Source organism: Heliconius melpomene, chromosome 10, assembly GCF_056956725.1.
Source record: "Heliconius melpomene rosina isolate 202511_hmr_F chromosome 10, ASM5695672v1, whole genome shotgun sequence".
NCBI lineage: Eukaryota > Metazoa > Arthropoda > Insecta > Lepidoptera > Nymphalidae > Heliconius > Heliconius melpomene.
Genome location: NC_140398.1, coordinates 3,288,189 through 3,305,854, shown reverse-complemented (window position 1 = coordinate 3,305,854; position 17,666 = coordinate 3,288,189). Strand labels below are relative to the sequence as shown.

Genomic DNA, 17,666 nt, shown 5'->3' with positions numbered 1-17,666 from the left:
CTTCCCGCTGGGAAGCGGCATCCTGCTTATGCCAGGGTAGACAAAGGGAACCCAGTCTTAAGATACTCCGAAACCCAATTTGTGCCTAATTTATGAGACATTAAATATTGAGTGTCGGAGCTTAACGCCGTGCTTTGTCTTAATATCATAGCGAGGTAATGAAAATATGCTATAACTGCATCACGATGGTTTCTATAAAGTAATATTTTAACATAGTAAACGACGCATCTTGACGACTAAAACATAGTTTTGATGATTTCAAAGATTTATTATTAATTTTTTTTTATAAATTAATAGCCACTTATGTTTCCGACTGTCACTTAAGACAATATATTAACGATATTTTCATCAGTAGAGGTACAAACGCTCATACCATTCTGAGTCTTCATCGTTTGCTATGATGTACGAATATGACACTTTTGTCACGTTCGATCGAATTTTGTCATTTGCTGGCATACCAATATTTGCGAAACACAAATGTAATTCAAAAAAATGGCTACTATTTCAAATTTTCAACTTTTTCCTTGCTTTCCTTACTTTTGTGTTCACTAGTGGTTTTGTATTATCAAATTTGTCAAACCTCGAGCTGTGTATACAGGGTGCCTGTGTTTGGACGACGGGTGTCATCATGTTCATTTCTCTAGGTGTCTGTTTAGTTTTCCGGCTGCAATTTCGATCATTTTTAGAAGAAATCATATTTAATGACAGCCTGTTAGAAATGCCGTTTATAAATGGAGTTTTGCAGCTAAAGTTTGGAAATGGAAAACTGGGCGAGTTGAAGAAGTCGGTTATAAACTCTCGGGAGACATTGTTCAGGCTTACAAGAGTGTTATTAAAAACTTACATCGCCAGTCTAGGTGTATGCGCGACTCTGTACTTGTGCGGGCCGATTTATTTGATGTGCATTAGGAACGATAAATCGTTACGGTTGCTTGGTATGTTGTTGTTTTATTTTCCTTTTTTTGTCCGCAGTTTCACAGGCTATTTGTCCTTCTTTTTATATTATTACTAGTTTGTATAAAGAATTTCATAAAGAGTCGTGGAAAGCAATAGTCCAGTTATATTTTTCAATTTGAAATTTCCTTCTCATGATAAATATTAAATTTAGTTCGTGTTTTTGAAATATTTCTTAACAGTGGTTCTATACTTTTTCAATATTTATCTGTGACATTAGATTTTTTAAAAAGTTATTTACAATTTAATTTTTCATTTTACGCCTATAGGTTTACTGTACAGAAATTAATCCTAGCTATGTGATAATGATTAATCCATAACAAAAACCAAATGAAAAAAAGAATCATTTTTTCATATTATGTCGCATACATAATATGTCACCAGCAATCTGTAGAATTTAGGTACTCTATGCAATACCTCTACAAGTTTATTGCTTGCCTGTGAGCCCCCCTTTCCTTCATCTCGTCTTATACATACATTACTAGCTGCACATTCAGTATTATATAGAATACCAAGGCAAAGTATAAAATAAATTATATTTCATACGTTTAAGTCGAGTTTTTGTATAAAATACTGAATTTTACACATTGCCAGTAACATACTATACTATATACAACAAGTGCAGTAAGATATAATGATCAACTATTAATATAATATAACGAGTTCAAGATGCATATATAAACTCTTTCAGCATGAAATATAAAAATCAGAGCAAACATACCAACTTCTTAAGTATGGACTTCCGTTATTCCGTTGTGCCGTTATTCCGTTATATTCATGCCGGCGGCGTAACGAGGGCATGCGGGAAATAGTAAACTTTTATTATAACACTCATTCGCGTGCTTAGCTTTTGTTTAAGTTTCGCTTTATTTCAGCGTTCGACATGTGGTTTCCTTGGGGTTTGGAAAACTTTGCCGTGTACGTCGCCTCGTTCGTGTTCCATGCGTACGTCGGGTACCTGTGCTGCATCGGTTAGTTGATCATTTGTTATTATAATTAGTTTTCCTATATTCATTTATTATGTTTTATATAAGAAAATATAATTTAAAAAAATGAGGTTTTTCTAGTGCAGGGGTTATTCATAGCGCTGACACTGTAAATGTGCATGTGATCTGTATCCTCTTCCATTTAAATTTTATAGGGCTTCCTGTGAAGATTAAATTGGTGGAAGAATGAATTCCGACTGATAATCCTAATGAAAACCTTGGTTTTATGTAGTCGGGTTTTTTGTAATTATTTTTTTATTACAGCATTTGCCGGTTTACAGTCCACGTTAGTATTATTAGTAGGTCAAATAATACGTCAGTTAAAAATTCTCACGTTTATATTGTCGAACATGGATGATCTAATAAAAGAGCTAGTTGGAGAAAGAGGAGATAAATGGCAGAGAGAATGCACTACATTATTGACTCAATGTGTGGATCATTTTGTCAAAACAAAAAGGTACACTAATAAACATTTTTAAGTATTAAGTAGTACTAAAACTTAATAATATATTATACGAGTAAGTTATAATCAATAAATATTTGTGCAATAAATATTGTAATAATGCCATGTAAATATATTATAGCGTGAATAAAATGAAAATAAGTAAGACAAATTCGAAGTGCCTGAGGTAACTCTGACCACAGTTCATTAATTCACATCAAACCTATTTACAAAAAAAACTTAATAAGTATAACGTTTAGCCTATAATCGTTAAGCCTATAAAATTGAGCATATTATGCAGAAAGAAGTTATTTTTTATTTTAAGGAAAATATTTTAATTTTAGATTTGCTAACAGACTAAACGCAATATGTCAACCCTTTTACTTGTCTGTCATATTGGTTGCGATGATGCTGATGGCAGTGTGTTCAGTGAAAATCGCCATTTCTGTAAGTTTTCTCATTAACTTATTTAAAATTGTTTTATGAATTTTATTTTCAGTGTTACAACAAAAAAGTAAAAAGTATTTAAAAAAGTAAAGTGTTGGAATTAAATCTGCTATCCGTAGCAGATTTACTTACTATTTTGTTTACGTATAAAAAAAACAAAAAGATCTTTATTTCTTATGACTATATAATTTTTTTGTTACTCATACATTTTATTGTTCTCGTTATATTATTTTGTTGTTTTATTTAAATAATACTAAGATTTGTTAACTATGCAAGAGAGAGAACTGTGTGAGGCTTGTTAAAATTATAAAAGGAAACAGTACTTATAGGTACATAATATATACGGGAGGACTCTATTTAGAAACAGAAAATTAACTTGCACTTAAATTTTTGATTAAAACTATATGTTTTTTAAAGTATTCATTCTTTTTTAGGACAAATTATCGCCTGACACTGTGAAATATTACATTCATGAAATTTGTAATATTCTAATAGTGCTTATGTTATGTTCTTTGGGACAACAAGTCGAGAATGAGGTAACATAAAAAAATATTTTTGTGGTGATTATTTACATTAGCTATTTCTTCAATTTTTGCTTAATTTAAACTTCTATTATAATATAATCTATATTAAATAAAAAAAAACATTTATATGTTTGTCGGCTTATCTCTTTGTCTGTGCGTTTGTGCTTGCTAATGTCTTAAACATCTTAACTGATTTAAATGCAGTTTTTACTGTTATATTGTGGTATTTTCTTAATATTTAGTGTTTATTTTATTTACATCGATTCATAAATAAAAAAGATATATCAAAATAAAAAAAAATTAGGTACGACAAAACTACTACAAAATAATTGCTTTATGAATTAGCTGAAACTTTAGTTTCCAACCTATGAATATTATTTTTTAAATGGTATTCTTATAAAAACGATGCAAAATAAACAATTTTTATGAATGTAATTCGGATTAGTAAATAAATAATTATGAAGTTCAAGCGGGCGAAGCCGCAGGCGGGTCTCTAGTTAATAACTTATCTTTTGTTATTCCAGTGTGAACAATTAGAAATGGCCGTAACAGACAAATGGTACATATACAATTCCAAGCATCGCGTCTGTGTGCGTATTTTCAAAATGGCTCTCAGTCAAAGAATGCCCATTTACATTTTTGGCTCGATAACACTTTCTTTGCCGACGTTCACTTGGGTGAGGTTCAAGAGTATAATTGATTACAGCTTATTTCATTCTTATTATGTTTATTCAAGTATACATTTATTTGTATAAACATTTTATTATATTTTAATATTTATTAACACTACGAATGTAGTGATTTGACACTAGGGTAGGGGAGAAGCACAAGCGTGGAACTGCAAACGCGACATCTTGTGGGTTCAGTTACCACTAGAGTATCGGAAATGTTTAATATTTTTATTAATTTTGCTCTGGTAACGGGACAAACACGGAAAGTGGGGAACGGAAATGTGTCAACGGAACGGAGCGTCTTAAACACTAGATTCCCATATTCCTTCTGCCTACCCTGCTGACATATGTGGACCAGCATATAAATATATTGATCTATATTTTTTTCAGTTCATCCGGACCGGGATGTCCTTTTTCACTTTGGTGATGTCCGTTCTAGAAGAATAAATATTCTTAACTGTCTGTATAGGACTATAGAAATGATAGCCTAGATAGATTTTGCTACACCGTCACTAAGAATTAAGATGAAAGCATTTTAAATATATTCCACTATCGATTAATAATAAAATTATTTTATTTTTAACTATCTCAATCTAGTCCATCCGCTTCACTCTGTATCCCGCACACAATAGGATAGGTAGAGGAAACGTAGTGTTTAGTCAGTCCGTTCCCAATTTTCCACCGAATTCTGGGGACATTTAAATATTTTTTTCATTTCCCCGAGTGGGGAAAAAACCCACAACCAGTCGCTTTTATCGTCACATCTGAGCCTCTGCGCCACGACTGCAGCAAAAAATAGATATCAGAATTAAAAATATATTTCTTTTAAAAATATGCATATACCGTAGATACACTTTAATAATTAATAATTACTGATCGAACTCAGTTAATGATGCTGTGCTTATTAAAACAACAAGTAATAACCAAAATCTGAAATAAGCTTTTAATAATACATGATGGAAATGTTTTTAATTAACTGATAATTGTAGATACCCTTGGGTTTATAACTGGTTGTATATGGCAATCGTCGTGGATTCAATTCCATTTCAGGAATTTATATATTATTTTTATATCCTCATTATGATAAAATAAAATTGTATGTTACACTGTCTTAATTCGAGAGAAAAGTAAAGAAAAGAGAACTCTGACATTTGATTCTTTCAGTCTCTGCTGTTATTTATCTCCATATTAAGTGTATAGCTGGAAACTTGAGTATCTAGATCTCAATTATAATATAATTGTATTAACGATGGTGGGGGGTTCAATTTTGACTTGGAACAAATAAATTAAAAATATTTTTGATCACTGCTTAAAAGCGTAATGTTACGCTATGAAACGAAGTGTACTCGTATCTAAGAACATGGAATGTTCTAGGTTCTCTCTCTCTGCTTACCTCGTATAAAAACACAATAATATTTTGTCCTCCATACACCACTCCCCATATTTATATATCGGCAAAGCAATTGGGATAATCAAGCTCAAAGGTAATCTGTTTTTCAATTTTATTATACAAGGATCAAAAGCCATTTTAATCTTTTCTATTTGTATAACGAGTATTGACTGTTTCAATAATTGAAATTGTTTTATAAATGTATTTTACGTAACTCGATGATTGTCTGGTTTGATATGGTACTGTTGACAGCGTATGTGTTCTGGGGTTCGATTTTCATAATCATTTTGAAAGTAAGCATTTTAAAATCATATTTAATCATTAAGACCGCAGCGTCTGATTATGAACTCGACAGTTATGGGTCGATCCACACTCAGTAAAATAAATTATTTTCATTTCCTGGCTTTGGTGACGCGCATGACGTGGAGTTCCACTACTTAACACGTAATGTCTCCCAAAATTGGATGTGGAGATTGGAATGTTTTGACACCATGTTTCCTATGCCTACCCTTCTATAAGCTAAAAAAAAAGAATAATAAGTAAGGAACAATTCCTTAATATTTCTAGTTTTCACCGTAACGGTTTACATCAAATTGCAGGTACAGGAACTCGGGGTAGTGCCTGAATATCCTGGGACTAGCTCGTACTGGAGCTAGCTCCTATACCAGAGGCAGTCGAGATCCACGTGTAGGCTTAAGTGAACTCTTTCAAACGCATTAAGCCTTACCACCTCTCCACATTTCTCATATAAATTATAAAATATATTTCTATTTTGTGTTAATATAATATAATTAGGTTTCAGAAGTGAAATATAAAAAAAACTATACAACACTATTGTTACAAATACAATCTTATTTATTAAAAATCAAAATAACTATAAACTGAAGTTTAAATAACTAGAAACTTATATAAAACACCAACAACATTCGAAAACACATATAGGTATTTACTCAGTGTTAATTACAGAAGCTCTTTTAACCAATTCACAATATTTATTAATTAAAACATTTAAATTACTTTATAACTTGCTAATAATGAGCTATTAACAACCTAGTAACAAATCACATCGACTACAACACGTGTAACCTCAAGTATATGAGGGCCCAATATGTCTTCCCGCTAAAATTAGTAACTTAATAACAAATGAAAAGAGCGGGCTTTTTGATATCGACAGTGACATTGACATATTGCAGTACTATATTTGACAGTTGACATTTGTAGCACAGAAGTCTCCTAACTCGGCCATTCTGACCCTGCGTCGTCCCCGACGTAGCTGATTCAGTTGCCTGATCACATGCTGGTGCATCCCGATTAGCCCCAAAGTCATCGGCGTCGTTTCATGGCTGTATTGATGAAAATTCTACAGTAGTACCATATTCGCTGTCTTCATCATCTAAAATTTAAAGTTAATAAATGTCTAAACATTACAACATAAATAAATAGGCAATCAAAATATACAGACAAAAGATATAAAAATAAAAAGTTTTGAGAGCTCTCATTTTTAACCCTGTAAAATCTTCATATCCAAGTATGTTCAGTCCGGTGCAGCAAACTCCGGAACCTGTGAACAGAACAGTCAGAAGGCGTCCCCTCTGTCTGCCAGGACCAAATGTCCACATAGACGTCACATGGCCACAAGGACCAAACGTCAGCAAGGACCAAACGTCCACAAGGCCATAATGTCAGCAAGGACCAAATGTCCACCTTGACCACAAGGACCAAACGTCCTTCAGAGCCACATGCTCTTCACAAAATCTTTCAGGGCCACACACCCGTCAAAATTTCTCAGGCCATATGCCTCATCAGACCAAACGTCTGATACAAGTCAAAGTCAAAAGTCAAAGTCAAAACACCCAACCCAACCCCATGTATGTGCCCAAAGGGACCACACATCCAATTGAACTCAATAAACAAACTGCCACATTACACCAGTATTGTACACTAAGCCCCACCTTGGTTGTCAGACAAAAATTAAACAATTAGAAAAAGAATTAATGGAGGAAGACAAAAATGAAATGTCTGTTTGTATGTATGTAAGCATGTAATGATTTAGAAAGAAATTGTGCTAGACAACAAAGCAAGAATTAGTGCAATACAGTTAAAATAACTTGTCAATGAAAAAGGCAGTACAAATTTCCAGTTACTAATCCCCATGCCATTGTACCATGTTAGAGCTCCTCGAGTGGTTTAACTACCACCACTCAATAATTAATTGCCTCAGTCTTATAGAAGCTCGGCCTAACCTGACCTCTATTTATAATTCAACCAACATGTTCAATTTCTGTTGAAGTAATAAACATATTCGAAATTTTATGGGAAAATCGGTTTTTTTTTGTTTGAGTATTAATAGTAACTGAATCCCATCATAACGCATTATCAACACGTCATCAACATATTCTAAAACATGACCACATTCAATATGTGTTTACATAAAATATGACAACATTCAACACATGTTTACATAAAGTATTCATAACCACCCAAATTATCCTTGTGTCATCATCAATCAAAGGGAGAAGATAGCGTCCTCTGACATTCAACACTTTCAGTGCCCCACAATCAACACATATCCAGTCATACACACTTTGGATTGCACCCTCCAACACACATACTACACTCCTCTCTTCAAGATAGCTGACAATTTCATGTACTTTAAGCTTTTCCCCACCCCATATAGACGATAAGCATTTTCCCGTATTTACCGTTGTGTGCACATTTAATGGCACCGGCGATCGAATAATGTGAAAATTTATTTATTATGCACATAAGAGAATCCAGCTAATAACTTAAGTGGTACATTAATGTGCTGCCAAAAGCTGAATGTGCTGACAGACACTTCAATACAGACACACTTCACACTTTAGACACCCTTCACACTTCAGACCAGGACAGACACTTCAATAGATATTCCTAGGCATTGTTTACTCCTCACTAATTAAGTTGTCTGAAATTGTCTCCTATATCATAAACCATAAATTATTATTTACTATAAACATTCTTCTGGTTTCAATTTCTCATTTTAATTTGTTTAAAAATAATTCGAACTCCTTAACCTCATAATAGTAGTACACAGAAATCTTTTGCTACAATAATCCCTCCCGCTAATTACTTATATAGCTATTAATAGAGATAAGTCTAAATATTGTATCCTCAGTAATATAAGTAATAGTTGTAAACTTAGTCTTAGCAAAAATTATATATGTAATAATCTTAATGAACTTGATGTAATCGATAATCCTATTTGTGAAACTGAAATTATGTCTATGTACGTTATGGCTTTTAATTCACTTCCTACTATTTGTAAAACAAATTTTATTTTAGGAAATTTACATTTTTGTCAATCACTAGGTAATAACTGATGGGTCTTTATTTATTCAAATCTACTAAATTGCATGTTAATTGTAATAACAATGATTTCAATGTAACTTTATTTGACACTGGAATTCTAACTTTGAAGCTGAATTTATTTACTCAGATGTTACCTACAACATATGTTACAGATGTAATTAATTAATTATTAATATTTAGTCTCCATATACATTCTACCATTAGGCATGAAAATATTACATTTGGTTTTATTAACATAAATTTACAATTTTTATATTTACTTGTTATGTAAAAATTATTAGTTCAATTAATCCTACAATTAAATTAAATTCTACTCATTCTGATTTCAATCTTATAGCAGACAATTGTTGCAATTGCACATAAATTAAAAATATTAATAATCCTAATTTGTTTAATTTAATAAATCCTAAGTTATATACAAGGTTTGCACCTGTATCTGCAGCATTGCATCACTTCAATACTATGTATGCATTAATAAGTCATTAGTATAAAACATAGTTAGTCTACCTGAAACTCTCCTAACAGCCACACATTTTTCTATTTCCACTGTGACTCAATTCTATTTGTTTTATGATTGAGACTAATTAATATGTTTTAAATTATTACCAAATCTCTTTTTAATTGATTAATCTTTTTTTTTTTTTTAAAGCAACTTAAAGCCAAATGTACATAACAGCACGCACTTTCTACATACAATAACATCAGCATCCAAAATAACTAGAAGAGGCATGCAAGATCTCGGAACAACTATCAAGTCAGTTCCAAGTGAGAACTCATCAATAGCCAAGGGCACAAAACCATTTCCTGCCAACAAAGTAACAGTATTACTCACCCTCCAAGTGAGAGCTCATCAATAGCCAAGGAAACAAAACCATTTCCTTCCAACAAAGTAACAGTATTACTCACCCTCCAAGTGAGAGCTCATCAATAGCCAAGGAAACAAAACCATTTCCTTCCAACAAAGTAACAGTATTACTCACTCTCTAAGGTACAGTTTATTGATTCTCCCTCACACAACTAACATTTCAAAACAAACAAAGGTTACAAGTCATACTGCTACCATTTCTAGGTTTCCTTATCCAATGTTACTCACACCCCTTCACCAACCATAAAATTGTTCCAATCTAAAAGAATTGTGTAACGGACGCCCAATTATTAAGCTATGAATCTCTTATCTTTCCTTTTTTTTTAGTCACTATGAATTATGCTCAACTGGCATGCTCGAAACGCCATATATCAAGAATCTAATTCAATTCACTAAGCCCTATATACATTGACAAGAATCATCTCAAGGCAAACTGGGACCCGTCTCTCCTCTAGCACACTAAGCACAACCACAGGACTCTTCAGAATCAGCCTTCATAAAACATCAACCACCTACGATCACCAGTAATCACTCACTCACTCATTCAACCATGAACATCACCCTTAAGGCACCCAGAGTCATGTGATAAACATTCTGAATCATTCCAGTTATTAGCACTTCTAACCCTCTCCACCTCCTCACACTATAGCTCAATATTATTGATAACAGAGTCAGTTTGATATAAAATATTATAGTTTTGTATTATTCAACTATTTAAAGATTTTATTGCATCAGAAAGATTACGGGCTAACTTGGTAAGGTGATGAGGTATCAGAGGCCTTACTTTCAGATAATGCACCTTTGGGAAAAGTATCAAATCTAACAGTTAATCATTTAAATTTGTTTTTAACAAACTAGCATGACAGGTTGAATTATGAGAAGAAATATTATTTTGTGTACCTTTTTCAAGTTTGTCTAATCTCCAAAGAAATGCATTGTAATGCTCACCAGTAGAGGCACTCAGATACCTGGAGACACACAGAGACGCGTCGCGCATTGCAAGCAGAAGCGCGCATACACGTGCGGGGACGCGTCGCTCATCAGTATCAGAGGCGCGCAGACACGCTCGGGAACCGCATCGAGAACAGTAGCGCGCAGATACGCGCGGGGACCGCATTGCGAGCAGTGGCGCGCAGATATGCGCGGGGACCGCATCGCGAGCAGTGGCCCTCAGGAACTTATTGCGCATTGCGAGCAGTCTCGCAGACGCATCGCACATTGCGAGCAGAGGGTGTGCAGACGCACCAAGATGCGCAGGAATGCGTCGCACATCGCGAGCTGAGGGCGTGCAGAGGCACACCAAGACGCCCAGGTAAGCGTCGCGCATCGCGAGCTGAGCGCGTGCAGAGGCACACCAAGACGCGCAGGAAAGCGTCGCGCATCGCGAGCTGAGGTCGTGCAGAGGCACACCAAGACGCTCAGGTAAGCGTCGCGCATCGCGAGCTGAGGGCGTGCAGAGGCACACCAAGACGCTCAGGTAAGCGTCGCACGTCGCCAGCAGAGGTACACAGAGACGCGCGGGGACGCGTCACTTGTCGTGGGAGCAGAAGCACCTCATAGCGGCACGGCGGCGGCATGAATGTCCTCGCTAACCGCGACCACGTGTCGTGTCCGGTCGACGTGATTTGTTTTGTGATTTACTTCCAGCATCACCCATATTTAACACTGTATTTCTATATAGGCAATAAATAATTTAAGAAAAGAGAAATGATGAAACTGGTGTTTTATTTGCTTTCACAAAAATAACAAAATTATAAGGTACAAGGATCTGGCCTGATGGGCTTAGATAGGTATCCCACTTCTGAAATTAGGTTTCAGAAGTGAAATATAAAAAAAACTATACAACACTATTGTTACAAATACAATCTTATTTATTAAAAATCAAAATAACTATAAACTGAAGTTTAAATAACTAGAAACTTATATAAAACACCAACAACATTCGAAAACACATATAGGTATTTACTCAGTGTTAATTACAGAAGCTCTTTTAACCAATTCACAATATTTATTAATTAAAACATTTAAATTACTTTATAACTTGCTAATAATGAGCTATTAACAACCTAGTAACAAATCACATCGACTACAACACGTGTAACCTCAAGTATATGAGGGCCCAATATGTCTTCCCGCTAAAATTAGTAACTTAATAACAAATGAAAAGAGCGGGCTTTTTGATATCGACAGTGACATTGACATATTGCAGTACTATATTTGACAGTTGACATTTGTAGCACAGAAGTCTCCTAACTATATCATAATACTTACATCATATAATTTAAAAAACTTCTGTCAACATATAGAAGTCTCTTCAGTCTGTACACTGACGAGCACTCTGCATTCGTTGTAGCGTACTTTTAAATACTATCTTTGACATTAATAGGAAGAAATTAACTATGGCAAGCTGTATGTTACGATTTTCATGATTTTTTTTATAAGAAAGTAATATATTTTTATCATTAACAGAAATGTTTTAAACTTACCCATAAAATGTATATATTGTTAGAAATAATGAGCATACAGGTTATATAAGAACGACTCTAATTACTGGCTGGCACTTTTTAAGGCTGTCAACGGCGACCGAACGAAGAACATCGCTAACGTCACTCTGCCCGATGAATTCTTTAGAATCGAATATTATTATTAGACTGCTAGATAATTAGATAATTTTTCCTTTAGTTGTTTAATAATTATTTGAAGTCTTGTTTTAATTCATACCTTTCCCACTTTATTTGATATTTCCAGTAGTTTCTTACAATATATATCTTTTTATAATCTGTGACAATAAAATATTTCCTTAAATTTTTTTAATATAAAATGGTCCTGAGATGAGGGAATGTCATTTCACGATTGTGCTTATCACGCTTTCACTACTTCCTTTATATCCAAATGTAAACAAGGATTACCTAATAAAGATTTATCTGAAGATATTCGAAGGAAAATATTTATGAGGCAACTCCATTAGTACAAATGGGAGAATTGGCTAAGAAAATAATTTTGGTAAATCTGACTTGAGCAATTTCGTGGGTTTATGTTTAAAATAAAAAGATTCGTGTGGTTTCCTTGTTGGATAAGTTATTTTGGCATTAGAGATGGGACTTACAAGGCGGTTTTTTTTTTACTATAACATATTTTCAGCAGTATGGAATATGGAGAGTAGTGACATATCACTTCGTTTTTTTTTCGGCTTTTTTACAAATATTACGCGTCAGAAATGAAAAAAAAATTTTATATATTGGATCAATCAGGATAGTGACAATAATTTAAGCATTAATGTTCCTTGTAGTTGAAATTAAAAAGAGAATTAATGTTTATAGTTGTATCTAACTATAATTACAAAGTACCATTACCATGAGTAAAAAGACGTCAATGCATAAAAAAATTACAAACGATAAAAAATAAATAAGCTTCATTAACGCTTGTGCCTCTACAGTAATTTAGCAAAATTATTCTAAGTTTAATTAAATTGTATTTAAGCTAGGTACTTTATATAAACATTAATTAGATTTTAGGCGCCATTTTACAACGCGGCAATCAAAACTGAGTGTTTCAGTGGGAACGGGAAACAGTTCAGCAAAATGTAACACAACGGCCGATAGAAAGTGCAATATGCAAGTAAAGACCTCTAGCGTGGCTGTAAGAGCCCAACTAACCTTCCATTGTTTTTGGCTCGACGGGGCAAGCGTATGGTAAAATGGGTTTGTTAAATAAATGAGAGTTATTTTTTTTATTGTTTTTTTCATGATTATAGAGTTGGACAAGCAGTCGTGGCGCAGTCGTCATGTGATTGTATGGGATGGTTGTGGATTCGATTGTCACGGAGGAGCAATTATTTTTTTTTATTTCCTGGCTCTGGTAAACAAATTCCATCTTTCTACCCTGCTAAGGTACAGTCTATGCCTGTTTTTTAATCATTTTGTTAGACATGTCAAACTTAAAAAGGTATTTTTATCATTAAGTTATACCTACACAGATTTTATTAAGATTAATTTTATTTAACACTTACAAGCTTTTGATTTTTCCAAGTTTTTTGATTTGCTCTAGGAATATAATATACTGTAAAATTAGCATTAATAAATATATTGAAATTATATAATTTAAATAATAATATAGGTGTTATTTAAAATAAAAAAATATGCCCCGGGTGAGGATCGAACTCACGACCTTAAGATTATGAGACTTACGCGCTGCCTACTGCGCTACCGAGGCTGTGAGTGTTCATACAAAATATGCATTCTAGTATTTAAATTAATTACATCTTACCTACATTACATATTATTTTAGCTATGCATATTATCTTATATATCTCTTATTATCTTAGGCCTATATTTCAGTTATTTAAATATAAGTACAATACGGTCAACAAGTCGTGGCCGCGCTAAAGTTAATTGTAAATACGCAGATTTGATTTTATGATTATTCTTATTTTCGATTATTTTCTTACCGAATGAAAATTGCGGAAAATTTAAGAAAACCTAACTTCAAGGTGGCCACTACTCCTTGATTGTAGTATATTTAAGTAATCGATTTTTTAATATTTTGCTTAATCCATCTTTAAATGCAAGTAGTACTCTTCTTAGATGATATAACATCAGGTGCCTATCATAAATAATTTAAAATCTACATAAAATTTTATACAAAAATATATCTAAAACAACAAAAGGTTGCACATTTATTATTAAAACGGCCTACAGTGCAGCATTTCTGAGGAGCTTGCGGTGAGGTCGCTGAATGCGAGTTTCGTGGCGAAGTTAATATCAGCAGAGCTGCCACACTTTCCAATGAAGGCCTTTAAACAAAGATGTGTATTGTTATAGTCGGTTTTTATTTTTAGTTTACATAATTTTTTTATTTAAAAATACATAATTGTTGATTTTCAGTGTTGGGATCTGGACCTGGTGGACTTTCTTCATTTAAAAACGAGACCATCATGGTACAGGGGGATAGCGTTGCTTGTAAACAATGGTTGTGAATTTTGTCCTAAAGAGACAAATCTTTTTTTTTTGGGTGCCTCTTCAATTCTTGTTGGCTTCCTGCTTCTCAAATTCTGCGTTGTCTGGCCCAATCTTTGGTACTTCTCAGCTGAGCCACAAGTTTTTTCTTCGATCAGCGTACCTTTTTATGGACCATCTAATCCATAATAATGAGGCAAGATGTATCTATCCTCACCATGCTTCATTAATCATTTTACGTTGTAAAATAGTAATAGTATAAATATAATAATAGCCACCTTTCTCTGCTCTATACAGGAGATATGTGAAACTAAATAAAAAATATATTATTTATATGAAAATTTCACATAACTCACAGTCTACCTGTTTAGTCACGAGTTATTAGATATTATTCACAGAAAAAGGGTCAAGACCTCTTAATAGTCTTGAAAAGTATGCCAACTAAAAATACAAAAGAACACTTGTTCCAGAAACAGTAAAAGAGCATCAAAGAAAGGTCAAGATACTATTTGAAATGTTAGTGTAGAAAGAAGGTAATTTTGAAAATTACCTTATATATTTACATTTTAAGGACAATTCTTGGTACCTGATAGGCATATATCAAAAAGAATTGAGAAAAAAAAAATATAATAATCATCTGTAATTTAACCTACTGATTGTGGTAATAAAAAATCAAATTAAAAATATAATTACATATTATAAGTTGGAAATATTGAAGTAATTTCAATTTCTCTATTATAAATTAAAATTGAATCCGATTTTAATAAGCTCTATGTAAAGCTTAGTTTATATTTGTCGTTTTTTCTTAACTGTATTAAAAAAAATACCCTTTTTGTTTTTTTTAATTTGCCCTATTTCCTATACTTTATAAAACTAATAAATCTCGCAGAATTATACTACTGACATAACGTAAATAAGTCGTAGCGCAGGGCCACGAGCGACTGTAAACGCAACAGGTCGTGGGTTCCCATCCGAAATAATGAAATATAGAATATTTTTATTTTCTCGCTCTAGTAATGAGGCAAAGCGTTCCGCCACTATTCCGATACAGCGTGAAGCTGAAAAATAAGTAAAAGTAAATTATAACTATAGGAATATGGTATCCGTTATAGCCGTTCTTCTTCTTTGCCTTAGGTATTCGGTAGATATTTGGTATTAGGATTTTACTTAGGTTTTCCTACAATAGAACAGAAGCATACATCTTGTAATAAATAACTAAATTCTACGAGAAACCTTGCAATTGATTCTGAATGTTTAACACAATGGCCACACAGTCGGTGGACAGAGATGTTTGTATATTTATTTTTTGTTCTCTAAGAGTAAATTTGAAACCGTCATGGCACAGTGTGACCGACACGCGATAGCCGTGATTCGATTCCCGCTAGGGGAAATTAGTTATTTTCCTTTATCTGTTATTGCATTAAAGACAAAGTGAGCTTCGCCAATCAAAACATGTTCAGAGCATTCATGAATGCACTAAAATTATAAAATGTATGTAAGAAACTTATTAATACATTGATTAATATGCTTTCTTCATTTAAAAATTCTATAAGTTTTATAAATGAAGAAGACATCCAAAGAATTTTTAGTGAAGACGTTAAAATTTAAAGAAGAATACTCTAGCGCATTGTTAATCTCAATAGTATTTAAAAAATATGTTAACAGGCTTTTATATTCACTTAAATAATGATTCATATAGTTCAAGCGGGCGAAGCCGACTCTAAACGACGTAAACTCTGACAATCTTGCTTCCACTCATGCATGCATATTCACGCTTGGAATGATATTATATGTTGGTAGTACCAATTATCAACACTAAATATAAATTGAATTACAACCAAAATTTCATCATACTTTTTTTTCGAAGCAACACAAGCAAAGACACGGTTTTAATACTAGTAATTTATCTTTTATAGCCTTTTATCGAGTATCTAAGCGTACGAAAACATTGGATGTCGCTAATTCTTAATTACCATTCATAGGACTATAAAAAGGTCGTTTGCAATCAAGACAACTGGCTTCTGTCGGGAGAATCGAGTCCATTGTAGAATCCGTCACGAATGGTGGTTTACTGATTCGAATTTCAGTAGAATATAGGTAATCTTTAAATAAATAATCAAAAAAGTAATGTCTCTTACATTGTCTTTAATAAGCTACTTGTTCTGGTTATTATAATAATAACAAATACATAAATATCACAGAAGAATAATGATAGATGTATGATTGCTTTGGAGGGCCATGCCCTTTTAGGATTTGCAGAGTCAGCTTAGCTGACCAAATTCGCAATGAAAAGATAGAGAAAATGGCAAGTACCTACTAGCGAGAATATCGCAATAAGAATGAAGATAAAAGTACTCAGATGGCCTGGTCTCGTTCAGAGAATGAGTACCTACCTAACGAAAGAATAGCAAAAACATTTATGAAGCAAAAGTAGTAGGAGAAATCGGACTAAAGTTTGGCGGAATTCGAGATAACAGTATCTCATACTGGAAGAAGGTCACATTACAATATTAACAATTAATGATTAACATTAAAATTATTAAAAAATAGTCAAAAGGAAACGTTCAGATAGCAAAATAAATGGAAACACACTCTAATAAAATGCAATTAACTTAATTGGTATAGGCTTTATTCTCTTTTTATGACTTTTTAGCGTTCTGCGCCAAGAACTGTGAATGGGACTTTTATAACCTGTATAGTGTTTTCTGTAGCCTAAATGTTCTGGAAATAGTTTTTGTTGTTATATCTAAGATAATATTGTTTTCTATATTATAACAACCAAAATATATTATTGGATGAACTAAAATGATTGAATTTAATGATTTTACCTAAGAACGTTTTGTTTTATTCAGAACATTAAACGACGTACGAGCATTTAATTGTTCGATAAAAAATATTTTTTGAATTAATTTTTACTTATATATTTGTGTCTTAAATAGAAAAATTAATTTGTGGTCAGTGTGCAAAAAGCATAAAATACGAAACAAATTTCGATTAACAAAAATCTTTCAATCTTTGAATTTGACTAGTATGAAGAGGGCACGGCGTTTGGCGCTCCGTTATCCTGGACAACGGATAAACATT

The 17,666-nt window shown here is 33.1% G+C and overlaps 2 protein-coding genes and 1 non-coding gene across 3 annotated transcripts; 1 reads left to right on the top strand and 2 right to left on the bottom strand.

Annotated features, from left to right (window-relative positions):
• Nucleotides 1–397: 397 nt before the first annotated feature.
• On the top strand, nt 398–4,471 carry LOC146535179 (uncharacterized). The gene is made up of 7 exons (XM_085190953.1): nt 398–935; nt 1,830–1,925; nt 2,205–2,397; nt 2,727–2,829; nt 3,264–3,365; nt 3,878–4,030; nt 4,415–4,471. The coding sequence occupies exons 1-7, from the start codon at nt 398–400 to the stop codon at nt 4,469–4,471; spliced, it is 1,242 nt and encodes a 413-aa protein (XP_085047079.1).
• Nucleotides 4,472–6,246: 1,775 nt separating this feature from the next.
• On the bottom strand, nt 6,247–11,871 carry LOC146535178 (uncharacterized). Its single transcript, XM_085191028.1, has 2 exons — nt 10,596–11,871; nt 6,247–6,807 (listed from the first exon to the last, which is right to left on the bottom strand). The coding sequence occupies exons 1-2, from the start codon at nt 10,952–10,954 to the stop codon at nt 6,804–6,806; spliced, it is 363 nt and encodes a 120-aa protein (XP_085047154.1). The 5' UTR covers nt 10,955–11,871; the 3' UTR covers nt 6,247–6,803.
• A 1,895-nt stretch (nt 11,872–13,766) lies between these two features.
• On the bottom strand, nt 13,767–13,839 carry TRNAM-CAU (transfer RNA methionine (anticodon CAU)). Its single transcript has one exon. It is a non-coding gene; the product is annotated as a tRNA-Met (tRNA).
• Between the last annotated feature and the right edge of the window lie 3,827 nt (nt 13,840–17,666).

Coding starts and splice junctions, on each gene's coding strand:
- LOC146535179 (XM_085190953.1), top strand. CDS start 398: ATGATGTACGAATATGACACTTTTGTCACGTTCGATCGAATTTTGTCA. Junction 1,926..2,204: donor CGGGTACCTGTGCTGCATCG/GTTAGTTGATCA, acceptor TTTTTATTACAG/CATTTGCCGGTTTACAGTCC. Junction 2,398..2,726: donor CATTTTGTCAAAACAAAAAG/GTACACTAATAA, acceptor TTTTAATTTTAG/ATTTGCTAACAGACTAAACG.
- LOC146535178 (XM_085191028.1), bottom strand. CDS start 10,954: ATGCGCGACGCTTACCTGGGCGTCTTGGTGTGCCTCTGCACGCCCTCA.